Raw genomic sequence first — 26,863 nt, forward strand, 5'->3', positions numbered from 1 at the left:
CCTAGATAATCATTTTAATAGAATATATGATGCGAACTGCATGTTGTACTCTTGAAACAGTGGTGATGCAGATTTTCTCCAACAACGGATGGAGATTTAGCAATAGGATTTGCTTTTAATAAAGTCTCGTCATCTAAATTAAACTATGTTGGTCTTCGTTGGTTTAAGTTATTCTACCATTAAGATGTGTGATGTTGAAGCTTGAGAGCTGAACTATGTAATAATGATTGTTGCCCAGAAGCTCACAGGCTGAAGGCCGGGATATTTTTCCATTATCTAAAAAAAGATAATCACTTTTTTTGGCTCACCTTAAGCTCCCAAATAAATAAAGCTAGGTCGACATTACCCTTTAATGGAACTTATCTTTTCTTTCCTTACACAAGTCAGGATGTAAGTTCAAATATTTTGGGATTATCGATGACATTCTGCTATAAATAAATTTTTTCTTGCTATTTACATAGGTTTAGAGCCGTCAGACCAATTTAAACAGCAAGATATGAAATGCATACAAATGGTCATAAACATGAATTTCTTTTTGCAATATAGTGTATGCAATCATCTATTATATATCTGACAAAAATTGAAAGTTAAGACACGGCATTTGTAAGGAATAACAAATGTCAATAGCATCGACAATGAACTTTTTCGTAGTTTTTGATAGCTTGATTACAGAAATAAATTCCACGTATATGTAAGACAAATGGGATGCCAGATACGCTTGACTTGCAGTCTTGTAGATTACAAGCAATTAATGTAGTCTTCTGGGGCCCTTGCGTGGAGTGTATGTTTTGGGTGCACATGGACCGGGTCCATGTAGTATGCTTATACAGTAACGTTTAATTGGGTTCTCTATCTAGTTATGTTTACTTGGCTATAAAACCGGGGGCAATCTGAATGAGCAAGGTCAGTTCATCTGATCACAATCTCCAGAAGTAGCTAAGAAAAAAAGTTGTGATCTCGGGCGATGAATTTCCACCATGGCCTCGGTCAGCCGTTCAAGATATTCTGCCGTGCCGATGAGGGTTACTGCGTGACCATCCGGGACGACTCTGTTGTTCTCGCACCCGCAAACCCCTTTGATGACTACCAGGTAATGAACCCTGCATCTTGCTACGTGAATCGCGCGCATACAAATCAGCATGCAACTAATTCGTGTATTCGTTTGCTGGCGGAACCTGGCTACTGGCTCACCCATGTTGGCATGCATAGCACTGGTACAAGGACATGAGGTATGCCAGCAGCGTGAAGGACGAGGAGGGCGCGCCGGCGTTCGTCCTCGTCAACAAGGCCACAGGGGAGGCTATCAAGCACTCCCATGGCCGGTCCCACCCTGTAAGCTTTGTCCATCTCTCTCGGTTCTGCTTTCAGTTTTAATGATGTTATGTAACGACTGATGGATAATGATCTAGTACAGTAGTCGTACATAATTAAGGTCATGTATAAGGGTAAGCTTGTCGCAGGTGAAGCTTTCGCCATACAACCCAGACGACCTGGACCTGGACGAATCTGTACTGTGGACGGAGAGCAACGACGTCGGTGATGGTTTCCGCTGCATCCGCATGGTGAACAACATCTACCTCAACCTTGACGCCCTTCATGGCGTTGAGGACCATGGAGGCGTTCGTGACGGTACAGTGGTGGGTCTCTGGGAGTGGCACGAGGGCGACAACCAGAGTTGGAAGATCTTGCCATGGGGGGGCGAGGCCTACAACCCGCCTGCACCATCCTACGGCAACAGCAGCCTGCCCGTTGAACTTGCCGAACAACGCACTGTGCGCATCTTCTGCAAGGCTGACGAGGAGTACAGCATCACTGTGAGAGATGGCACAGTCTGCCTCGCGCCTACTGACCCCTCGGACGATTACCAGGTATGGTAGTGATGAAGGCAGCATATATGATCATCCATGTGCAACAGTTTAAACGGTGAATAATAATTAGATGTTGCCGTCAACTTACATAGTTTATTCTGTGATTCTTTTTGAAAATTAATGTAGCACTGGGTGAAAGACATGAGGCACAGCAGGGATATCCAGGATGAGGAAGGGTTCCCTGCATTTGCCCTGGTGAACAAGGCCACCGGTGAAGCCATCAAGCACTCACTTGGCCAAAGTCACCCAGTATACTATTCCTACCTTATCAACGTCCTGATCATTTCATACATATTTTATGCAAACTGTCAAACAATCCTTATCTATGTGCCTTCATTAAGTTCATCATCAACTGATCAGGTAAAACTGGTGCCGTATGACACACAAGAGATTGACGAGTCGGTCTTGTGGACCGAGAGCAAGGATGTTGGTGACGGATTCCGCTGCATCCGTATGGTGAATAACATCTACCTTAACTTTGATGCCATGCACGGGGACGAGGACCATGGAGACATCCGTGATGGTACAGAGATTGTGCTCTGGGAGTGGTGTGAGGGTGACAACCAGAGCTGGAAGATCCGCCCATGGTGTAAGAACTCTGAAGCTAGCTTGGTCTCCCTCTGAATTGACATCCTAACGCCACCTACTTATTTTGTTTCCTCTGAATTGACAGGACTCATGCTTACTAAATGCTGGGAATGATATTTTCATGGTCTGAATAAAACCGTTTCAGCTCTGCGCCAGTTACATCCTTACTACCTATTTTGTCAAATAAAACATGGCATGATGCCAGATCTATTGCTTTACTGTTAGGTACTTTCAGTTTAATTTTTCCTGTCGTGTGAGAGATTGTTAATTGCCCCTGATGGGCAAGATGGATCAATTAGCTCCATTCACCATTATGACATTTGTCTTAGAGTATTCAGTTGGCTTTCTTTCCTGTATTTCGGTGTCCATCATGAATTAAATAACTTCATGAAAGATGTTATTTTCTTTTGTGCGCTACTCTTACTCCCTCCAGTGACAAATACTTACGTTTTGAAAAACGATATCATCTACAAAACGGAGTGATGATGAGTACTGCCAAACTACCTAATCTAGACACCCTAGGGTTTTCTACATTCTTGGGATATATCACTATCCCCGGAAAAGGAATCCCTGGTGGTATGGAAGCTACCTACAGATGTCCAGAACATCTCAAAAAGGAGAAGTTTATCTCCAAGAATAAGAATGAAGGACTCAGTGAGACGTACAATAATCACCCTATATACACGGAGCCAGTAGACCCTGCAGAAAAGGAAGCCAATTGAAGCTAAGATGCCTACACAATACCATTAATGCCATTCAAGCATGCGGAATCTCTGCAGCATCGAGCCAACCACAACATAGATTTGCATTAGCTACTCTCCCTGACTGCATGCAAGGAGGCCATCTGACGAGGTTCGGATCTATGTAGGCTAGTCACGTACCCCATTCTAAACAGTCTCAGAGTATAATACTAGACAAACAGGATGTACTACTATTATCCTAAGGGAGGACTGAACATGTATAAGATTGTGTGTGCACTGTGCGATTCATCTCCTCGAAGCATTCCCCATCGTTCATATAAATTCGTAAGATCATCAATTCACCAATCATCGACAACTGGTGCCGACCATGGGGATCATGACAAAAAGTGTTGAAAATTCTACACGTGACATGTCATCGGCTTCACCAACACCAAGGACTGGCTTCTCAAATGGGGGGTTCTATGACAACTTCACCCTTCCGACCAATGACGAGCCAATAATCGATCGGGTGGACCTCGACAATGATGTAAGATTTGACGACTCCAATGACAAGGTAAGTCGTTTTATGGATCAGTGCACGAGGGACTATGTCATTGAGTTTGAACCACTCGGCTGCCAAGATGATCACAAGAGTGAAGTTCACCGCAAGTTGGGATCCTCCCATGCGGTTTCCGACAACATGGATTGTCTATATACCTATTCGGAGACCTCCTCTGATGGCAAATCCATGATGAATCTAGACTCCTCCTCCAGTGGAGGTTACCCCCAAGAAGTCTAATCAATCATGATGACGATCCCATAAACAAACAGGTCCCCATCGCTCTGGCTGCGGGAGACAACATCTAGCCTCTGCTAATGACAACCGACCACCCCCGCGCTCACACCTCACTCTTCTTCCTCGACTGATCCAACGAGTTCACCCATAACCTTTCTCTGCAGCATTGGAACCAAGATCGGGCTTGGCATAGTTAGCTCCTAAGATCCCAAACCCTAATGTTGTGCAGGATCAAGCGTCTCCTAATCATTAGCAGGAGGCTCAATGCTACAGGTCCGCAATGGCCCAGTGGCTCCTCCTTTTGTAGGAGGCCCTTCGGCGGCCCCTACAGCAGATCTGACTAGCCCCGATGGCATGGGCTGGATCAACATGATCGTTAGCCTGACAAAAGACGCTATCCTCTAGGCCGAGAACTCTCATCTAGACGTGGCCGCGAATAGCTCTAATCAAGGGAAGTCTGGCATCGATCCTTCCTGTGGTGAATCAGAGTTAGAGTGACGTAATCCCTAGAACAAGAAGGCCCAGGAGGATAACAGAGCGCCTAGCCACCAAATGACCTCTCCGAATAAGGACCATCATATCAATGATCTACACAAAGTCATCGATCAGCGAAGACACTCGATGAACCCTGAAGAGAAATTAACCACTCCATAGCAATCTAATTAGAGGATGTCTTGGCACCGTTCGGGTAGGTGCCAGGTTAGATATCCAACACTTGTAGGAAGAAGAACACCCACGGCTACACACACCAAACAAGGTGTCATCAACGAGTGTCAAGCCTTCTCTCCAAAACTAAGGAGGGTGAACTAGCCAACTCGATTCTAGCTCGGGTCAATCGAGAAGTATGACAGGAATACCAACCCTATTGAGTTCCTCCAGATCTACACTACATCTATCCAAGTGGTTGGCGGGGATGAAAGGGTGATGGCAAATTGCCTCCCCATAGCTCTTGAAAGGGAAGCCACAACCTTGTTGACCAACTTAATGCTGGGGACGATCTACTCTTGGGAGCAGTGCGTTCAATTTCGAGAAAACTTTCAGGGTACCCATGCACACCCCGGCACAAAAAAATGATCTCTTCTGTTGCAAGCAGATAAAGAAGGAAACCTTACGCAAGTTCATGTGCCACTTCAGCAACACCTGATACATCATCCATAAAATAAACGACTATGATGTCATACAGGCGTTTACTCAAGGTGTTAGGAGCTGATGATGCATCACAGATGTTGCCATAAAGGAGCCCGAGACGACCAAAGTACTCATGAGGATCGTCGATTAGGTAGCCAAGGCCAAAGAGGTGCTCCTATTCATTGAGTAAAGGGATCAGGGCATCAACCGCCCTTAGCTTGGACTCCACAACAACACGATGAAGAGCAAGCACAAGAAAAACTCCAATGGAGGTAAGGGCAAGAAAACCAAAACTAAAGAAGTTCATGATCTGCCCGGCACTCATCCGGACAAGTACTCTGGCTCGTCCCAAGGCAAGAACTACACGTTAGGCACTGGTGAACATGATGGCAACCGGGGAATAGGATGACTCGGACCCGATGTCCTGTGAACCAAGGATAGGACCGTTGACCACATGTTCAGCGTCTCAGTGTCCTACAAGTCCAAGCGGCAGTACAACACGGTGGCTCAAGATGTCCTAGTTACTATCCCTAAGGGTCGTCAGACCGTCAAGTGGTTGAATGTCGAGATCTCCTTCGGCTAGGATGACTACCCTGAAAACATCATACAGCCAGGCCGCTTCCCAATAGTGGTGAAGCCTATGATCAACAACTGCAAGATCTCGCTATTTCATGTTGATGGAGGAAGTTCACTGAACATCCTCTTCGCAGGCGCACTCAAAAGGATATAGATTTTCTGATCTGCCATCCAATTGGTTACGCAAGCCTTCCATGGCATATACTCAGATCTTCGTCCACACTCGTTGGCTAGATATCGCTCCCCGTTACTTTCGGGAAGCAACTAAACTTCCTAACAACGAAGATTTCATTCGATGTGGTTGACTTCGACATGGCGTACAACACCATCTTATGACGATTGACCCTAGCCAAGTTCATGGCTGCTATGCACTACTCCTATCAGTGCATGAAGATCCTAGGATCTGAGGGAGTCATCACCATCCGAGGTTGAACCAAGGCAAGCCTTTGCTGTGACAAGCAAAGTTTCGATATGGCGTCTTAGCACCGACATGACAAGGATCCCAAGATCTCAAGGATCATGGTGAACGAGAAGCCTACGTCATGATCGCGTCCACAGTGCCTCAAGAAGCAAACCCAATAACCTAAGCATTTGGTTCCACGACTAGTTCGGAGCCAATGCAATATCTTCGTGCTTTCCCGAAGTAGTAATGTCCCTGCATATTGGCTTAATTTAGTCTGTGTAATAGGTTTAAGACAGTAGGTCTATAATAAATCATCATCCATCAATTAGATTTGTATGTCCCAAGTGTAAGTACTCAAAAGATCTTCGTAATAATAAAAGATCATATTGCGTAGAAAGACACTTGCATACATTTTTCTACCTTATCTGTCCTCTCATGCATTCTAATGCCCAACAGCGAGGCAAGCCACCATTCGGGTTCTTCGGCCCATACGTGCACCTGGGGATGCAAAAAGCTTTTTCAAAACAAAAAGGAAATAGTGTTCTCTTCAATTCATTATGTTAATCATTTAGATTACCTACGCAGAAATCCTTCCTGGGCAAACAATCAAGGGCTTAACAAGTACTTACTGCTATAATCCTTCAAGATGCGGGGACTGGAATCATACTTATGTCTCCTACAAGAAAAAAAACCTGCACTATGCTTTGCAGATTGACTTTTCGGCCATAGACAATGTAGCCGAATATGAGGGTCTACTCGCCGGACTCCGAGTAGCTTCTTCTCTTGGTACCCGCCACCTTCTCATGAAAGGGGATTCATAGTTGGGTGTCAAACAAATTAGTAAGGAGTATCAAACCTTGGATAAGACCATGACAGACCACCTCACAGAGGTGAGGAAGCTAGAGAAGAAATTCACCAGACTCGATGTCAAATTCATCTCAAAGAAGCATAATTGCCTAGTCTGTATTCTTGTCCGTCTAGCCTCTTCATTGTCTCCGGGAAGGACTGGGTTTTTCATAGAAAAACTCTCAAAGTTGTCCGTGAAATCATTAGATGACACGACAGAAGGAGTAGTGATCTACGATACGTATAACAATCTCGGGGAATCGCCAGGAATCAACACTCCAAAAGGAGTTGCAGGGGAACTCATGGCTCAACTCAAAAACAAATATTCGTGGATGGGTCAAATCCTCAATTACCTTCAAGATAGATTTATGCCTAAAGATGATGCACTATTCGAGCAAATATCTCATCGATCCAAGTTGTATACTCTGGTGGAAACATCCTCTATCGACGAGGAGCCCATGGAGTACTCATGAAGTGTGGCTATCAGAAGCAGGGTAGAGAACTGCAAGACAAAATCCATGGACGGTTTTGCAGAGCTCATTCTTCCTGTCGAACCCTAGTCAGAAAGGCATTCATACAAGGTTTCTATTGGCATACAGCTCTCCGTGATACAAGCAAATTGGTAAAAACATGTACCAGCTGTCAGTTCCACAAAAGGCGCATACACTAGCCCGCCAAAGCCTTACATACGATCCCCTTATTGTGGCAATTTTCATCTTGGGGGCTGGATATTTTGGAGCCTTTTTCGATAGCGTCTGGGTGCTTTGAATTCCTATTCGAGGTAGTCGATACTCCACCAAGTGGATTGAAGCTAAGGCTTGGGCCTACGAGTTACCTAATGTACTATGGGCACTCCAGACGATATCCAGCAGGACTATGGGTGAAACGCCTTTCTTCCCTATCTATGAGTAAGTCCTTACAAAATTCATGGAATATCGACCAACATTGTAAGTTCTATGAGTAAGTATTTATGATATATTTTTGAACCTTAGCTATCATTTGTATATTTTGTTACTTTTCAAACATCGCAATTCAATGCCTTACGTTGAGGTAAGTCACTATTCGGGTGTCTATGCCAACTAGCGTGCTTGATGATATAGACTGTCCACCTGGGAACAATCTCCTATTGAATAGACAAGGCCTTTGTGGGTATTCGGTGCTAATGGTGATAGATGTGTGACATCAAAGAGAAACATCTTCTAACAAGAAGGGATGATGATCACAAACCATGTTTACACAGACCGTGAAAATCCCTATCAAATCCACAAGAGTCTAAAAGCTATGATGCTTTTCACTCAAGTCTGACTTAAGGCAATCCATGATGAATGTCCCAATAAGTGGTTGAGGAATATGTAAACTAATTGAAAGAAGTGTATCAATGGTTAAAACACGATAGGTCGATGCATTCGAGAAGACCCAAACTCATACATAGGTATTGCAGTGAATTTAGACACTTCATTGACAAAATTTCAAGCTCCTTTACACTTGGGTTGCAGATATCTACATCGAAGATAATATATGTCAATTGTTGTAAGAGTTGACGTTTATTTATATAAAAGTATTGCTTTTGTTACTTCACCTGTGATGTTCTTATGTGTGTTAAACATCCTAGTCACACATAAGTCGCATCTGGTTTTGTCTGCTAAAACCGGGTGTGACAGAGGTAATATCAGAGCCATACTAACCGTAGGATGTGAGCCTAGATAGAATGGTTGTGCCATAAGGTTATATTTTAAAAGCCTATTTTCAAAAAACTCACCCCTGTGCTTTTCTAACCCCTCAATTTCTCTCTGTACTCACCTACTTCAATCTATTGAGTAAAATGAATTTCCAATGCTCCCCTTTCAAACTTTTAGTTGGTGAACCATCCCAGCTACTCCAATTGAGAAGGACACACTTGAAGATCTCACTTGATGCTTCTACCTCATATGAAGATTCCGATGATAAAGTTGAAGACCCTTAGCTACAGGGAAGAATCATCTACCACAATACTAAAGACATAAAGATCCACCTTCACGCTTCTCCCAGTTTTTGTTTTTCAAGTTATAGAAGGATTTTCCCTATTCTTCGGAAGCGTTAGAACGATGTTAGTAGTGTGCCTTTGTGTGGTGTGTCTTGAGTGATTTGGATTTTCTGTTTGAGTGATATAGTGCATTGTGGGATGCTTTAGCATTCGGTAACATTGATATTCCTTATATATCTCTATAGCTAATAGTATAGTTGGGTTTCCTCCTTCTAGTCATTTCTCTTCTTGCCCCAACCTTCCTATGCAATCTTGATCAGATGGTGAACTTGAAGGAAGGTCAGCTGGGTCAAGGTACCAACAACGACAATGACAACAACCAGCAGGTGCCACCACAGCTCAACAAGGACAACTCTTGATGACATTGACTCAAACCTTTCAAAGCATGGCTCAGAATATGGAAAGTCTGTTACAGGTCACTAAAGCTCTAAGTGCAGGAGACAGATATAGTTAGCAGAACAAAATGAAGAAGAGGAAGATGTCATTCCAATGACAAGGAAGCAACGCACGTCCCCGTATGACAACTCAAGCTCCTTAGTAAGGGCCTATGTTCCATCCCAACAATCAATACTGGCCTCAACCTCAAGTACCTATTCAGCGCTTGGATTATCAAACACCCTGTTCTACTCCGCCTGCCACTCCTTAAGTCAAGAACAACCCAGCTACTCCCGCATCAAGCAAATGATGTTTCCGTTGTGGAGAGGAAGGACATTATGTGAATCAGTGTCGTAAGAGGTATCCAGTTTAGGTCAACATCAACACTCTAATGACTACCCAGTCTCAAGCACGTAATGGAAGAAATATGCCCACTCAGAACACCTGGACGCAAAGTAGACCTCAAGATCTCAACATCAGTGATTGGGTGACCACCTGCAGCGAATTTCAACCGAACGGGGCCAAACTGTTCAATAAGTGCGAAAATCAAGTTGAATCAATGCAACAAGGCAATCCCGTTAGTCAAGAAATGGATGATACGGCAAAAAAATCTCCCCTCACATACCCCATATTCAGATTCCCCATCCTACAAATCTGTGCGGAAACAAATCACAGGGTTCTACTACAAAAAAAAAAGAGTGTGTTTCCGTGGTGGAGACCAAATGCACTGGGTCAAAAGATGTCCCAAGAAGTGTCCCCGCCTGGAACCGTATCAACCCCCAGCCCAGATGAAGACCTCAGCTCAGCATCAAGGTCACCTAACTTTCAAGCTTTAACTCAAGATAGATAAGCTCAACAGGATAATGTCCAGGCCAAAGAAGCTCAGTAGGAACCAAAACATTGAGAGTGATATTCCATGTCAGATGCAACCCTGTAATAATGTGGATCCGATGTTGGAATATCCTTATGTCATCTCTTCTTATCAATTATCATCAAACCATGTTGCTTAAGTACAATATGTTTAAGAATTGAATGGAAGTTTTGTTTCCCCTCATTCTACTCAAGAAAAGTTAATGTTTCTTTGCTCCATCTCTAGTTTGTCTACATCTCAAGAACTGGAAATGCATGTTAAAGAAGTCCGCTCTTTTTAAGAAGGGTAGACTTTCTAGCCAGCCTCTTGGTTCTGGAACCCAAAGACAAATATTGGAAACGGCTAGTCAGCAAGTTTGATGGAGTAATTAAGGTGTGCCAAAGGAAGGACAGTAATCAGAAGCTACACTACGATCCCAGAAATGACCTTCAAGAACAAGTACCCCTTCCTCAGAATTAAGATAGGCCTCATTAAATCTCCAGGAATAAGAAGGTCCATCAAGGTCAATTTGCAGATGAGAAGATCGAGAAAAATGAAAGAAACTTATCATGAGTGCTAAAGCTACGGATTCTCAAGAGATAGTTCAGACAGCACAAAGATGTATCAAGATCTCGAGGATCCCTATTGTTAATAAAGAGTGGTGTAGCAAAGTATGTGGCCCTATCTGATCCATGTTAGAGAAGTTAAAGCAGTACATCAAAGGTAGTTACAATCATTGAAGATACCGAAAATAGAATATTTGGAAAAAAATTACATACTTAGGGTAATCAATCAAGATTTCTTGAGACAGTTGAGAAAGCCATCAAAAGCGAGGTGATCAAAGTATGTCTGTGCAATGAGGTCACCACCGAGAAGAAATATCGATTTGGAAAGAATGAAGAAAATTTGAAGACCAAGATCCCTTATCTCTTCTGCGATCTTTCTGAATCTCGAGGGTGAGATTCCTTTACGGGGAGGAGGGGGTAGATTTCTCACAACCTAATTTTCAGATTTCTCAAATTTCTAAAATTTTACAAGATTAGATTATAGAAAAAATAATTAGATTAGGAAAAATCCTATTTTATAAATTCAAATTCAAATTTGAATAAGGTTATTATTTGTTTGGATGCATTCATGCTGAAAATAGGCTTCCAAGGTTTTATTCTGAGTTATTGAATTTCTCTGAATTTTCTTTGTTTTTATTTGGACTCATTTGGAGTTTATTTGAATTCATTTGAGTTAAATTTAAATTCCAAAAATTTCAAAAAAATTCATGAGTTTGAAATATTTTATTTGGCTTCTAAATGATTTCAAAAGCTTTGTAGAATTTTCCTAAAATTATTTGAGGTCATTTGCTATTTTAATTGGATTTTATTTCCTTTCTTTTTTTCTGAATTTCTCCAAATAAAGAAAAATCTATTTTTCCTTCCCTAGCTCGAATTCCCTTTTCCCCCTCCCTTTTTCTTTCTTTTGTTTTTGGCCCGCTTAATTTTCTTCCCGGGCTAAGCCCGCTTCCCTCTCCCTCCCCCACCTTCCTGCCTGGGCCGCGCCCGACCCAGCAAGCCGCTCCGCCGCCTCCTCTCTCTGTTGGCACCCAGATGAAAGCTATTTTCCCCTCAGTTTGGTGCCTCTCGAGCCGTCTCCTCCCTCCTCGCACCGCTCGTCTCGAGTCTGAGCCAGCCACGACCTTCGCCGCCCTCCCTCGAATCGAATCCCAACGAGCCTCAACTGAACCTGGACTATCTACATGTTTATCTCCCCTATATAAGTCTGCGCCCTCCCCCTTGATCTGTTTCCATGAACCAAGCTGCCCTGAGCACTAGCCGCTGCCACCATTGGAGCTCCTCGGCTGAGCTCGCTGACTTGCTGTCTCTGCACTGCTTTGCCGCCACCAAGCCACCCAAGAGCTTCACCATCACCCACCGAGCACTCCGGTTTCCGGCAGCAGCGCTGGCCGTAGCCCTTAGGGGCGCAGCGGGGGCCTCGTCTTGCTGTTGCTGGGTTTCCGGGGTAGAGAACCCATCGGTGTTGCCCGCGGCTGTAGTTATGATTGGGTTGGTGGTGGCCGTAAGGTTCCTGTTCCCCCTGGCTGGGGGTCGTTCTCGGTGCCAGTCGCGTATAGCCGGTTGGACTGTCGCGAAGGCGTGACTGGGGGGTCGGCTAATGCCGATGCGGCCTTGGTGGTCTTTTTCTTGGGCGGCATCCTACCTCTCTTAGCACTTCGGTGTTCGAGTACCCACGGATGGCACACTGTTGGAGCTAGAGTTCGTCTTGCTCTAGCAAGTACAGCGAGAGTTTCTTCTAAGGAGGAGACTCAAGCTTGGAGACGAAGTTTAAGAGGAAGGAACACCACGAATGTATTGATGGTAGAAAAAATGGATCGATCTGGGAGGAGTATCACAGCGTGACTTGGTGTTTTTCCACCTCTGTGTCTTTCTGCCGTCTCGCCCTCTCCCTTGCCCAGGCGACCTGGGCTCCTATTTATAGGGCCATACGTAGCTTGGCGTACAAGTTATCATAATGTACAAATATCTCGGATCTGACCAAATCACTGGGCCTTATCCTGGATAACTACTTTCTACCCTTCTTGGGAGATAAATATCCACCGTAGTAACTATCATGGTGCCTGTCCCTTGAAGGGGGCGAGCCGGTCACCAATTGTGGCACGACGCCGCACCACCGGGATGTCAGGATAGGTACCATCGTGCTGGGGTGTCAGAACGGCGTCCACTAGCCTAGGCATTTAATGCCGATCACTTCCTCGCAGGCAAAGTACGACTAGTTCTTCCCTTTTGGTAGATTTTTCCTGAGGCCTGATGACTCACCCAGTAACCTCCGGGAAGCTGGCCCGGGTAGCGGGAGGCTGAAGCGTCAGGGACCGGGCCTTCGAGAGGCTGAGCTCCGGAAGGCCAGGGCTTCGGAAGGTGGAGGCTTCGGGAGGCCGAAGCCTCGGAGACCGAACCTTCAGGAGGGTGGGCCTCGGAAGGCCGGGGCTTCGAAAGGCGGAGACAGGCTTAGCCTTTGGGAGGCTAAGCTAATTAAGCCAAGGGGCCCTCGGGGGTCCTTAATAACGACCCCCAACACTAAGCAGACTCGGAGAGTCTGTCTGTAGGAACGAGATTGGTGACTAGAGGGAGGTGAATAGGCGCCTCAACAAATTTCTTGCGAAATTGGTGGCCTTCTCCTATTTGGATCACCAATGCACCTCAAAACTCAAGCGGAAGCAAAAATACAGTGAAGTTTTAACAAGAGAAAATTGAGGCAACACGACTCTACAGATGATATATGAACCATAGGTTCCACTTCAGATCAATCCATGTGTCTTAGCACTCAAAAGATCACAACTTGCAAAGAAACAAGAAAATATGAGCAACAAGCAACGAAACTCTCCAAGTTGATTATCTAGATGCAAGGGAATTCAGGACCCCATCACAAAAGCGTATGTATGCGAATTTTATGCCTCTAGCAACAAGAAGAATGACCTCAAGGTGCTGAAATTTCAGCCCCAAAAAAACAAAAAGAAAATCAAAATCAGAAACCGAAAAACTTGCAAACTTGCAAGGGAACCGATAGAGGGAAACTAGAAGGAGGTGAATTCAAGCATATGCAAAAACATAAACTTCATTACTCAAAGAGGTTAGCACTATTTTAGATGAATTATAAAGATTTATCTCTCAAAACTCTCACCTATTATATAGACTAAACACTCATTCTTCTCTCCTCTAACACCCTAGCACTAGGCTCTTAAATAAGTGGCACAAGGGGGCTCAATTGGCTGGATCAAACTCTCTTATAGCCCTACCTCTCTATTTATTGGCCTAGGGAACTTGACCCCTAAATTTTCTAGCTTTTTCCCAAAATACCCCTCTCTTGTAGTACACTCCTACCTACCACTGTGAGCATTTTGGTCTATTTTCTTTTTCATTCATCGGACGACCGCGGCGCCTTCACGATTTAGCTTCGCCTTGACGCAAGCTTTGCAATGGTGCCACGTACTCCTCGAGTCCTCCCACGGTTTTGAGGCTAAACCGCGAAACCGCATGCACGCTTCTCAAAGTGTGACTCGCCGCCTTGCTTACGCCTTAAGGAAGCGCTTCGATGTCGACTCGTGTACTTCGTCATGAAGTCAAGACCGCCAGCAAGTCTCTCCCGCTCCCGATCCCTCGGGCCGCCTTGCCACTTGCACCCGTATCCCCTTCGCTTGATTTTGTCAACACGCCGTCTCTATCTGCCTTACATGTTTTGCTTGACCTCCACGTGTTTAGCTAGACTCACCCTTGACTCCTCCCAGCCTCCTTGATCGTCTAGCACCAAGCACTCCGCTTGGCCCCGATCATCCCGCCATCAACTGCCAAGTTGCATCCATCACCTGTACACCATGAGACAAGCAAACACATATATCCAACTTCAATTCCAGTTAATCTATAATCAATATGCTCAAATGAAATCCCAAATCAATTCAAATCACATCAAAGCTCATGCAAAACCGAAGATCATCAAACCAAATAAATACCAATATCAATCACTCATCAAAAGTAAACCAAGGCACATTTCAACTTGGTTTCTCAATCCCCCCCCCCCCCCTCTTGATGAGTGCATTGACAACCCTCAAAGCACAAAGATTTTGGTCTGAAGAAATTAAGATAAGCTCATCCAAGTGACAAAAACTCGAGAAAGAGCAAAATATGTCACTTGGCATAAGAAAGGTCGCAAAAGACCTAAGAGAAGCAAAGACGAGCCAAAAACCTCAAAAGAGCAAGAAAAACTCAAAAATCCAAAAACACATGCTCCTCCTTGATGATTGCACACTTTCCATTTCCCCCTTTTATTTCTAGATAAATGCAGTTTTCTCCCCATTTGTTGCATAATATCTTTGGGCATATTTTCTCCCCCTTTGGCAACGCAAACATCAAGGATACAAGACTATGCAAAAGATGTGTAAATAAAATGCAAGCCTACAAAGCTTCACATATAGATCACAAAGCATTTGCAAGGACTAGAGAAGTCAAAGCACTACGAGGAGTAAACAATATAACTCAAAGGTGCACAAAGTCTCGAAGTGAGTTCATGTCACAAGCACCGGGAGTGAAGCAAGTTTTGATCATGTTATTCAATTAATCAAAAGATGTCACCACAAAAGCATCCACAGTTTCATGATCAGTGTAAAGATTAGAGAAACTAGTGATATATCAAGTTCAAACTAGACAACTAATTTCAACCCGACGGGCTACGCAAACACCCACATATCAATCCAAGCCTTACTTTGACAACATGAAAAAGAACATCCTTAGCACATTAAAATGCACAAGTTAACTTTCTCATTTGATCATTTAACTATCCTCAAGCGAGTTATAAGCAACCATGGGTTCACTTCTTTAGCAAACCACATGTATCCTTAAGCCACCGTATTAGATTCAATTATAGAGGTCAGGATATCCCTGCAGCTCAGGGAGGTCAGGATGAGGAACCTCAGCATTATGTTCCTCCTAAGGCTCAGCCAGCTACTCCTCAGTGGGCACCTCCAACTGGTTTCTTTGATCCCTATATGGCATCCATTCAGTAGGATTTTCAGCAAAGTTTAAACTCTTTTTAGGCTAGCTTTCAACAGAACTTCTATCAGCTTATGATGACCAAATTCCAATCTACTCGTCTATCCATCTCCCTGGCTCGAGAGGATATTGCCACTCCTAATACTCAGAACCAATAATTGAATGAAATATTTAACAACCTCTCTCTTGGACAGCAGTGGCTTGATAATCAGTTCACTACCTTCTTCGAACATTTCTACAGTATCTATCCTTGTCCTCCTCCTCCTCCTCTGGATGATTAGAACTTTTGGTATTTGATGCCAAAGGGGGAGAAATTGGAAGAAGTGAAGAAAATAGTTATCTTGCATTGCATATCTTGCATTGCATTGTGATGAACTATGTTTAAGTATTGTAATGCAGCTTTATTTATTTTGGTATTATGTGATGAACTATGTTTAAGTATTGTAATGTGATGAAATATATTTATTTGCTTATCTCCATATTCATCTATATCTATATGATCTAAATTTTGTTGGATGTCTAGAGAAAAATATTCTTAAGTGATATATTTAAATTGGTGATCTTATTGATTATATTGATCATATCTCTTTCCTCGGATCCACATATACAAGTTAAACTCCGTCAAAAAAATTATTCAAATCTTTAACTTGTGCCATTTGTTTTACTCTAAATCTTATGGACACAAGTGTAGGGGGAGCTTACCTTAACATGAGTTTTTATAGCAAATTATCTCTATTTAATTTCACATCTTTGAAATTCTTGCTATAGAAACTCACCTTCGAGTCTTCTTTATGCTAATCGCTAAAAGTAGGCTCAAAACTTAAATCACATCACTTCTTAATGTTATTGTCATCAATTACCAAAAAGGAGGAGATTGAAGCATCTAGGCCCCTAATTCGTGTTTTGGTAATTATTGACAATATGTCTTTTGTGGACTAACATGTGTGAATGAGTCTTAAAAGGTTAGTCACAAAGATGTTGCGAAACTAGAAGATGCATGAGTGGAAAATGTGAAAATGGCTAGCTCAAGGTAAAGGTATAATTGTAGGGTATTTTATTTTACCGGTCAAAGGAGATTAGAGAAGAGAAATTGACCAGATTGATAGGATAAGTGTCGTACTATTAAGAGGGGTTGATGTGCATTTATTTGAGATATCTATAGTGCCATAATTGCTCAAACTTGCATTTCATATAGAGTGGGAAATTTAGTTTGAGAGAAACCAAGGAAAGGTAGTACTGTTCGAGTTTCATTTGTGACGGTCAGATCACCTGGCATGACCGGTCTGACCGCTGGTCGATGCTTAGTAGAACTCAGTCCTGGTTTAACCGGGGAGTGTGATGTTCTAACCGCCAAACGAACAAAGGGGTTTGGACCCTCTGGTCTAGCTAGCGGTCTGACCCCTGGCATGGCCGGTCTGACCGCCCTAGGAACAGAGTGTTTTTGGCACTCTATTCCCTACTCATCATCTGACCATGAGGGGTCGTAGTCTGACTGTCAGACATGTGTTAGTGTCATCATCATGCCTTTTGTAGCCATTGTAATTGCGGCGGTCCGACCATCGATTGAGCTGCGGTCTGACCGCCCACTTCACAGAGGTGTCAAATCAACAGCAACGGCCACATTATTGAGTGTGGGCTATAAATAAGAGCTTGGCTGGTTCAAGGAACCACTCTAGAATTTCATTACAACCCTTTTGAGCTCTTGCTTTCCTCCTCTCCCTCTCTCGGCTTAGTGATTGCATTTTTGAGAGTGTGAGAGCATCTAGTGTATAACTTTGAAGAGTTTGAGCATTGAGGCACTAGTGATCCTTCAAGCAAGCATCATCGACTTGTTACTCTTGGAGGTTGCCACCTCCTAGACGGCTTGGAGGTTGTTGCGCTATTGAACCCTTCAAAGAAAATTGTGAAGGAGCCACGGCGGTGATTGTGAGAGGCTTTGAGCACGTCTTGCCGGAGAGGCTAAGTGCTACTTTAGTGGAATCGAGGTATTGAGTAATTCTTGTTCTGTTCCGGTTTAAGATCAAGTTGCTTGGTGTGAGCCATTTCTCTTGTGAGAATTGGACACTTGCTAGAGAAGCAGTTAGAAGCTTGAACTCACCTCAACGTGGATTAGGGGTGATCGGCAAATGACCGATACTACAGGAAAAATTTCTTATGTCATCCTTGAGTAATTTACTTTGAGCAAATTTACTTTATGCAATTTATCTTTCTAGAATATAAATTATTGCATGTCACTTTAGGATTGCAAACCTTGACATAGCTTTTAGTTGTTTTTATATTACTCTAGTGATCTTTAGTTTGTTTTCGCAAGTTTTCTTGATCGCTTAGCAATTAGTTTTAAAACCGCCTATTCACCCCCTCTAGTCGGTATTCTAGATCCTACACCCCCACCCACACACACTCAAACAATACAATGTCCACATTGTAACCTATAGAAAAAGTGATATTGTTGTTACTTGATCTAGGCACATCCTCCCACGTTATTTCTATATAGCACTGTCGAAATGCATCTGATGTTGCATAGCAAGAAGCAATAGTCGCGTTCTTGCCAATAGTGCATCTCCCTAATCTCCTTTGCAAGGTCTTCATCGAGCCTGTTCGCCTCTTGCACATGCGAGCAAGTGTATGCAATATTGTTGCGACAATGCAAGCAGTAAACCAATGCTCTAGATGCTCGTAGTCAAAGTGGATATCATCATTGTAGTCACTCTTGTCGTCAGAGAGTTGGCTGGTTGTGTCAGAACACTTTAAACGTGGTTGGTGGTAGTTGAGTGATAGGTAGGTGGAAGTTGGGGCATTTAATATTTTGATGCTGGTTGTGTCAGAACATTTTAAATGTATAAATAGAGATACGAAGTCTCTTGAAATGGTAAACAGCGTAATAAAATTCAAAAAAGCTTTTGATCTTTCTTTAGGAGGCGACTAACAAGGGCAATGGCAAGCACAATAAAAGAATGTGGTAGCGACCTCAGCTTAGTGGGTGACTAATAGTTTTACACGCTTCATATTGTTCAGGCGCTTGAAACTCAAGAGCTTTCAGTCAACGAGCAACTGAACGCCGCCAACGAGGGTTAGGGTTAGGTGTTTTGGGTTTTTGGGGTGCTGGAGTCTTGCCTAGCTTAAAAGGGATGCCACGGGCAGCGAGTGGACCAGCGGTGGGCTACAGTTTGGTAGTGCGGCATGGCACCGTTGGTAGCAAGCATGTGGTGCTGGCGGTAAGGGAACGCAAAAAGGAGTGGTTAGCGAAGGAGGGGCGACGGCAGCGAATCCAACATCAGGAGAGCCGCTAGAGGCGGGCTGGGCGAGGGAGCAAAAAGTGATAGGGAAGAGAGTGAAGGGAGGAGGAAGAAGAACAGTGCATAGCTGGGAGGTTGAAGAATGAACACGAGCCATCCGATCTTGATCCAACTGCTATGATTGATCCACTATTTTTTTTTCATTTTCAGGCAGTTGTAATATAGCATCAGCCATAGTTTTAAGCACTTTTAAAACCCAATAGCTATTCACAATTCACGCAGGTAATGAATTGTGTTCTTCGATTTTTCATACAAAGTTCTTGAATTACAAACACTCTTGGAGTACTCGGCTCCTAGAAGCTATAAATCTTTTTTTTCCTTCCGAGATACAAGTCATCAACGTTTGAGACAGATTTCTGGACACGAATTATCAATTCCACAGGTACCGAGGATACCATTGTATCATCTTTATGTAATATTGAGAGATAAGCTCCTCTTTTCCAAAAAAAACGAAGGATACTGTTGCTGTTGAAAATAATCATGATTAGGTAGTTCAGTATGAAACAAAGTAGTGATTATTTCCCTTTTAGCTAATTTGATGCATTGCATACGATTCATAGATTCATAGACTAGGTATTTGCTTTAAATTTTCGTGCATGGTTCATCAACAACATGCAAAAGAAAAAGGAAATATTTTCCATTGACAGGCTTTTACCAGGGAAAACCAATGCATTAGAAAATTACAAGAATACCTCCGTGTGACTGAATTAGGCCTCATGTATAATGGGGTGATACAATCAAGAAAAAAGAAAGAAAGATGAAACTAGCTTCACAACTGAAATAAACTACAGGAGACTTAAAACATCCCTACCCATTTACGACCGAGCTTTTGAAAGTTGTGCAGTGTTGACCTGTCACTGGGCGACTCTTGGGACTCGCATGCCAAATCCGCGCCTCATTTTCTCAACACTGCACAATTGAAAGAACAAGCAGATACACTTCGGTTAGCAGGGCCTGTTCAGCGAAATTATAGCTTGGTCCATGGCAGAAAAACGAATACAGCAATCGAAGAATGAGCACAAGTGTTTCTGAATATGAGAATCACACTCCACATATAGAAGTTCTTGTGACAGCATAAACAAATTAGTATAACAAATAGAACATCCGTCCGTTGAGTAACTAATATGTTGTACAGTCAGGATGTCGAGTAACTATCCATGAAAGACAAAAGGATTTAGAGTAACTAAAGGTAACCAGTGATACGAACCCTCTTGAAGACACCACACACATGGATCACCAATTAATGTAACTCTGAAAAATTTCTTAACAAGATTTCCAAAATTTTGCCTACTGGAAATTGTAGAACCTGCTCTGTTTTTTTAAGTTGAAAATCCTTCTCTGCTAACTGTGCAATATATGATCTCATCTGGCACTTTATAGATTGACAGTGCTTCCGATCATTTGTAAATAATACTAGTTTACTGTCAAGCACTACATGTTAAGCTGGAAAAATGCAATGTAATCAATATTAAGAAAAATGAATTAGGGCAACTATTTTAGAATGGGACCTATAACCCATCTACCAAGACAGATTTTGTTATTTGACTATGCTGATACCTGACCCTTTTTTTAGGAAAATAAAGTAGGGGTGGCCCCTATCGAAGTGATACCTGGTCCTTAGATCTTATTATGTTATGACACATAACGCATGCTTTTTCTTTCTCCACCATATGTAACTTCTGAAAGCTATTCGAAAGAAAAAAAAAATCGGGCTTATAATTGACATTTAACTGGCAGGATTACAAGATTTTAATAATATTATATGATATGCCATTCTGAGCATATTCAGCAACTCAAGAAGTTCTATATATCAGAGTATCTGATGGCAGAGACCTAAAAAGCAGTTCATGGAAAGCACAATATGTTAGTACTCCCAACAAGTATAGACTATTGTATCCATAGAGCAAGATTCCTTAATAATAGATTTCATATGACCCTGGATTATTCTTAAAAAAAAATGATCCTAGATTCAAGCTATATCACTGCAGGAAGATAAGATGTCTCGCAGCAAAATTGTACTATTGCAGTATCGATCATGTTTTGCTTCCATATGTAACAAATATGCAGTAATTTTCTTCACAGAGTTTTAATGATAAGAAAAGAAATACTTACGTTGGTGCAAGCTTGCCAAGGCCGTAAAGCTCTTCACCAGTTGTTTCATCTGAAACTTTCCCAGAATTTTCTACTATATACGATCTTCCAGGGGAATCAGAGAGTCCTCGAGCCACAAGTAAATCCAAATCCTTCTGGTGAAGTTCTCTCCCGTTAATAGATATGCCAGTGTTTCCACCGGCACAGTTCTTGGGCATGGGGTAATTAAACTCTGGAATATACGGCTGCAAGCAAAAGATCCACTTAGAGCTTTGGTTATCGAAATGCAGGATAAGGAAATGCACAAATTTCATGATGGCTGCTCTTACAGGTATCATGCCAAAGCAGGGCTGTCCCATAACACCCCAGAAGCCAGCACGGTAGTCATACCTAAGTAACACAGCGTCAGAATTATTTTTTGTCGGAAGTATACCATTTCTAGGTTAGTGAAGCACAGGTGAAACGTAAAATTCATTAAGACAAAAAAACAAATATAGATAGCATCATAGCAACATGAGAAAATTACCAATAATCACCAGGACAGACTGTTCCAGCTAGCTTCTCTGCCTTCCTGACCGCACGATCAGAAATAGGAAAGCCATTTATGAAAACCCTTGCTCTTCCATTACGCATGCCATTGTTAATTTTGAAGCTCCTTTTTATCAGACTGGTGAGAAACGAATCACCCGCCTTTGTCACCCTAATGTGGGCAGCTTCCTGTGGCACATTTAATGCATCTTGTGTGTATTCAGGATCGTTAGACTCATTGTCTGGTGACTGCATCTCAGTTGCTACACATACATCTTTAACTGAATTCTGCTTGCAACTTTCAGTTAACAGTATAACCCTTTCAGGTTCAGAGTGGGTACTTCTACTTCCTACACCAGAATGTCCAGACGGAGAGAATCCACAATGATCACGATGTGGTAAACTTGGTACATGGGAAGCAACGTTGGCTTCGGAAGGAAGATTCCTGGACTGTGAAGTGTCCTCAGAATTAGTTCCTACAGGAGTATGGTTGTTCTCTGGCTCACTTAAATTGGAGTGCAGATCATTTTCTTGAGACTCATGGCTTCCAACAGAAAAACAATAAGCTGGAACGGACCTCTCATCTGCAGTATGCTCATTGGTTTCCATGCTGTTGCTGATGCAATTTTGCTGTCCAGCAGATAAATGTGTACTTAGCGCAAGTTCTGATACATCGAGTCTGCTTCCATCAAGCTTGACAACAAGCGCATGTGAGCATGATCCACACTGCAACTTATATTCCTTCCCCAACAAGGATTGTTTCTTTGGTAGCTGCAGCACTTCATAGCAATTGTAGCATATGGTGAAAGGGGCACCACCTGCAACCGGCTCACAAGTCTGTGCGGGCTTCTTGCTTACATTGGCCCTCGTGCGGTTCTGCTGCAAGGTAGTATCAGTGCCTCTTGTACTATATCTTTGCTGACCATACAGGGGACTGTCCACAGGATAGGCCCCATAACTGTTCATAAGATACGGTGCCCTTTGATCATTGAAGCCCAGGTGATTTCCCTGTACAGGCAAGAATTCTCGGTGGCAACAATGCAAGCAAGAACAAGCAGGCTGGTTATAGAAGCCATCGTGGCGGCAAGAGAGATGAGGATCAGGATCATGCTGTCCAAAGAAATAATTATCAGAAGTTCTCCATGGATAGAGGCCAGCAGGATAGCTAGAGGCTCTTGCATGAGCAATGGGCTCTGCATATCCATGATGATCTTGTTGTGTGGGCATTGCAGCATAAACAGGAATGCTAGGACTTTTCACGTTCAAGGATGGAGATTGATGTGAACCGTTTCGATGCAATTGAGGTGCATCGTGCCTCAATTGACTCAACCGGTCACAAGTACCATACGAACTTGCGGCATCTGTTGCTCTATTTGTTGGAGCACTTACGTTTGGCCCATCAGTTACATCGCAGGATTGCTGCACCTGGTCTCTCAACTCATCAAGCATCCTCAAGATTTCAGCACGGTCTTTCTCAAGGCCCCTGACTCTGCTTGGACCATCCAAGGTTCTTTCATCGGAGCGTTCCCTATTGGAATATCTGTACCTCGGCTTCGAATGGTAGTCAACAAGGCCTTCTCCACCATAAGCATTGGGCGGAATGCCATCTATTGGAGACCTTGGGGATATGTCTCTCGCTCTCAATGATTGCCCCATTTCTTCATTCTCCCAGTCACGAACGTGCCGGTACTTTGCCTCCCTGCCATCATCTCGAACAGTAGAGTTCAGATTTGAGGCACTTGGCCCAGTCCGAATATTATCATGACGGCTGTAAACTGATTTACTATGTACATCTGCCATTTTTTTAGTTTCTGATCTATCAGCAATACTAGCTTCAGGCATTGTTTTAGATGCCTCTGGAACACACTCCAGTACTTCGAGGTATTTCACATTTCTATTGTCCGAGTCATGTGAAAATTGGGCTGAATTCTTCTTCTTTGCTGCAAATTTTTCAGCAGGGGAAGATATTATTTTCAGATTCAGATTACCACCTTATGACAGAGTTTAACTAGCAGTTAAGAAAAGGAAGGCTAAAGGCTACCAGGTCATACTACGATATTTAACAAGGAGCTCAAAATGATATGAAAAGGAAAACCAGTTCTGCTAGCCTGGCGCCAATAGCATTGGTTTGGCTCGCCATTGACCTCAAAAGCAACCTTGAAAAGTACAACCGGAGACTAAAATACAGCTAGGATCCTAAACTAATCACTAATGACAGGACATATATTGGGTATAAAAATCACTGAATCAAGTAGAAAATATACCAACATTATGTTTTTTAAGCCCGATGCGATCTATTCAAGAAATCATAAGGATAGCTGCAGATAACCAAATAAGATAGCCTTCATGCACAGGCGACAGCCATGTCCCATCAAGAACAAGGCACAGACTAGAGTTTCAGCTTCAATTTATTTTTCGTGAAAAAAAGGAGACATGATTCTTCCAATTCAAATCCAAAGGACGATAATATGCTTCTCAAAGGAGGACTAAAAAACTACAGAACATAACTTGGATTAAAATTCAGGAGATACATTTGTTCCGAAAAATTGAGAAAAATATTATCCTACAAAGGGAGTAAACATTTTCTAAAAAACCAGAAGTTTACATTTGTTCATAAAAAACAGAGTATGCATTTCTTAAAAAAATAAAAGATTACATTTGCTTCTAAAAATGGGAGTAAATATTTCCTGAACAAAAACAAAAGATTACATTTGTTCATAAGAAATGGAGCAAACATTTCTTAAAATATTCAGAAGTTGGCATTTGTTCATAAAAAATGGGGTAAACATTACCGCGCAGTACCATGTAAGTCAAACCAATTTTTTCTTAAAAAATGAGGATGAAGTAGCCCCAAAACAAATATTTTTTCATTAGAAATTAGCGAGCATAAGTCAAACCAATTCCTGAAGTCTAAAACTGTCTAAAAATCCTAGAAAAAAAATGCAAACCCTCCCCAAATTTGCTGCAAAGCATGATGATTAGTTTGCGAAAATTAAATCTTCCCCTTTGCAAGTGTCAGTGTCACCCAAAGACGAAGTCCCAGCTGACCAATAGAAATAGGCCTGTTTGGTTCACTACAGTCGATTATCGCATCTTTAGCAAAATAGTGTCTAAGGTGTGGGCAAAGTTTGACAAAAAAAAAAAAGATAGTCTATGATAGATGGAGTTAAATGTTGAAAAACTATAGCACGCCAAAACTATGGCAACCACAAACCGGACTAAACCAAATCTTTAGCCAGATTGGAGGATAAAGTTCCAACTTTTACCAACAAGGATACAATTGATGAACAAATCATACTAAATATATGAGCAGTGGAAACTACACTGCAAAACAGTAGACAAATAAATCGAAGCATAGCGGACACGCACTTTGGAGAGTTGCGCCGCAGCCGCCGCAGACGTAGACGGAGTATATGGGCAGCTCCGGCAAGAACTTGTCGCACTTGGGGCACCGCACCACCCTTATCCTCGCCGCCGCCTCCCCTTCCATTCCCGACTCCCACCTCACCGGACAACCTCCTCCTCCTGCTCCTACTCGGTGTTCCCGTCACACGAACCGCCGCCGCATCAACCCAGGAACCAAACAGCTCGCACCGCGGAAGAGCAGCTAGGAGCTGTGAACGAAGGAAGCCAGAGGAGACAAATCCTAGGCTCACGAGGCCATTGCGGCGTTGGCTGGAGCCTGGAGGGAGGGAGCGGGAGGAGAGAGAAGAAAGGGCGGGCTGGTTGTCGTTGAGGGCCGTGGAAGGGGAAAAGCGTAGAGAAAGAGAGGGAGGGAGGTCAGGTGGGTGCGAATTTAATTTCGTTCGTCACGGGGCCATCTTGGTCTCTGACTCCGATGCTCAGCTTTGGCCGCTGCGGCTTTCGTCTTTCGCTCTGCGACGATGAGGCACGCGGGTGAGGGTGGCCAACAAATTTACGCAACAATGGAACATTTTTTATGGAAAGAACAAGTAGCTCACCCACACGTTACTGCGGACCGGTGCTACAACTAATCAACTCCGCCTGTGTTTCTCTTGTGTTTCTGACCTGTTTTTTTCCCTTGATATCGTCGTCCTCTCTGTGGTCTGCACTACGTGTAGGGATGAATGGTTCGTGCATTAGATGCTACTACTAGTAGTAAGCTAGTGTTGAACGTCCATGGAAACTCCTCGTGTCTTATTATACTTTGATCTATGCATGTCCACTTAGTTACTCTTAAAAGAGTGTTGGTTGGCCTGGAATATATGTTGTTAAACTTTTCAAACAAATGGTTATCAATATATCAACATTGAGATTACACGTACTACCATTATAAACTTCAGATTATGAAGAAAAAAAATCACTTTATAGTGCAAAATGTTCAACCATTATCATATATTTTGTCATCATTGTTCAACCCGAAATGTAGCAGCAATTGTTTGCAAAGAAAGTGTGGCGGCACCACAAATCATTTGAATCGTACGTACTTGAGCTAGAGTTGAGCATTTCCTTTCAAGATCACTAGGAATATTAAACACAGTTTACCTGGCTCTCCTATGAATCGTGACGGCAAGGACAAACCAAGGAGAACAAGTCAGGCCAGCAGAAGAAACTCAGAACTGCACTCCACGTAGAGGCAGCGGGAGAACAAGTCTGTCTGACAGGCAGGCAGCGCGTTGTTAATACCATGTGGAGTCGTTGAATTTCTCCATTTATCCTTCATTCGAAAGAAGAAGTCCCGCATAAAACTGAGTTGCTCACGTACGACCAGTTCGATTAATTGCTCAATGGTGCCCAAACATGGCAGCAGAAATTTGGCTTCTTTTAACAAAATTTGGCCGGTGTTTGGTATAAACGAAAAAATTGGTAAAAATTCAAAATTAGACAACATATATGAACTTATTTACCGAAATAGATAATATGTAGTTGTATTTATTAATTTAGCATCCGTATTCGACGCACGGTGTATCGAAAATGAATTTTTAGTACACCGTGGACCGAAAAATCCATTTTCGACACACGGTGTGCCGAATACGGCACCATTGCCAGTATTCGGCATACCATATGCCGAATATAGACTGATGTGCCGTATTCGGTACACCATGTGCCGAAAATAGCTTTTTCGGTACAATGGGTAACAATACCGTATTCAGCACATTGTGTGCCGAATACAATCTATTTTCTGCACACGGTATGTCGAATAGGGTAACAGTGCTATATTCTACATATCGTGTGTCGAAAATAGCTTTTTCGATACACCGTGTACCGAATACGAATGCTAAATTAATAAATACGACTAAATTTT

General features: G+C 42.9%; 2 protein-coding genes across 2 annotated transcripts; one reads left to right on the top strand and one right to left on the bottom strand.

The window, feature by feature from the left end:
* The first annotated feature begins 882 nt into the window (after positions 1 to 882).
* On the top strand, positions 883 to 2,864 carry LOC133930406 (ricin B-like lectin R40C1). Its single transcript, XM_062377045.1, has 6 exons — positions 883 to 1,090; positions 1,210 to 1,332; positions 1,461 to 1,868; positions 1,995 to 2,117; positions 2,229 to 2,457; positions 2,542 to 2,864. Coding segments are annotated over exons 1-6 (1,011 nt in total). The 5' UTR covers positions 883 to 964; the 3' UTR covers positions 2,544 to 2,864.
* Positions 2,865 to 19,591: 16,727 nt separating this feature from the next.
* Positions 19,592 to 25,478, bottom strand: LOC133883675 (uncharacterized). The gene is made up of 5 exons (XM_062323047.1): positions 24,967 to 25,478; positions 21,596 to 23,537; positions 21,399 to 21,459; positions 21,091 to 21,314; positions 19,592 to 19,887 (listed from the first exon to the last, which is right to left on the bottom strand). The coding sequence occupies exons 1-5, from the start codon at positions 25,085 to 25,087 to the stop codon at positions 19,833 to 19,835; spliced, it is 2,403 nt and encodes an 800-aa protein (XP_062179031.1). The 5' UTR covers positions 25,088 to 25,478; the 3' UTR covers positions 19,592 to 19,832.
* Between the last annotated feature and the right edge of the window lie 1,385 nt (positions 25,479 to 26,863).

The sequence above is a fragment of the Phragmites australis genome, chromosome 10 (assembly GCF_958298935.1).
Source record: "Phragmites australis chromosome 10, lpPhrAust1.1, whole genome shotgun sequence".
In the NCBI taxonomy this organism is placed as follows: Eukaryota; Viridiplantae; Streptophyta; class Magnoliopsida; order Poales; family Poaceae; genus Phragmites; species Phragmites australis.

Bases quoted from the DNA above. Each gene is read 5' to 3' on its own strand.
- LOC133930406 (XM_062377045.1), top strand. From the start codon at position 965: ATGAATTTCCACCATGGCCTCGGTCAGCCGTTCAAGATATTCTGCCGT. The intron at 1,333-1,460 runs GTAAGCTTTGTC...AGCTTGTCGCAG, and splicing joins CCCATGGCCGGTCCCACCCT to GTGAAGCTTTCGCCATACAA. The intron at 1,869-1,994 runs GTATGGTAGTGA...AAATTAATGTAG, and splicing joins ACCCCTCGGACGATTACCAG to CACTGGGTGAAAGACATGAG.
- LOC133883675 (XM_062323047.1), bottom strand. From the start codon at position 25,087: ATGGAAGGGGAGGCGGCGGCGAGGATAAGGGTGGTGCGGTGCCCCAAG. The intron at 23,538-24,966 runs GTGCGTGTCCGC...AAAAATTTGCAG, and splicing joins CTGCGGCGCAACTCTCCAAA to CAAAGAAGAAGAATTCAGCC. The intron at 21,315-21,398 runs GTAAGAGCAGCC...TTTTGCTTGCAG, and splicing joins CCTGCTTTGGCATGATACCT to CCGTATATTCCAGAGTTTAA.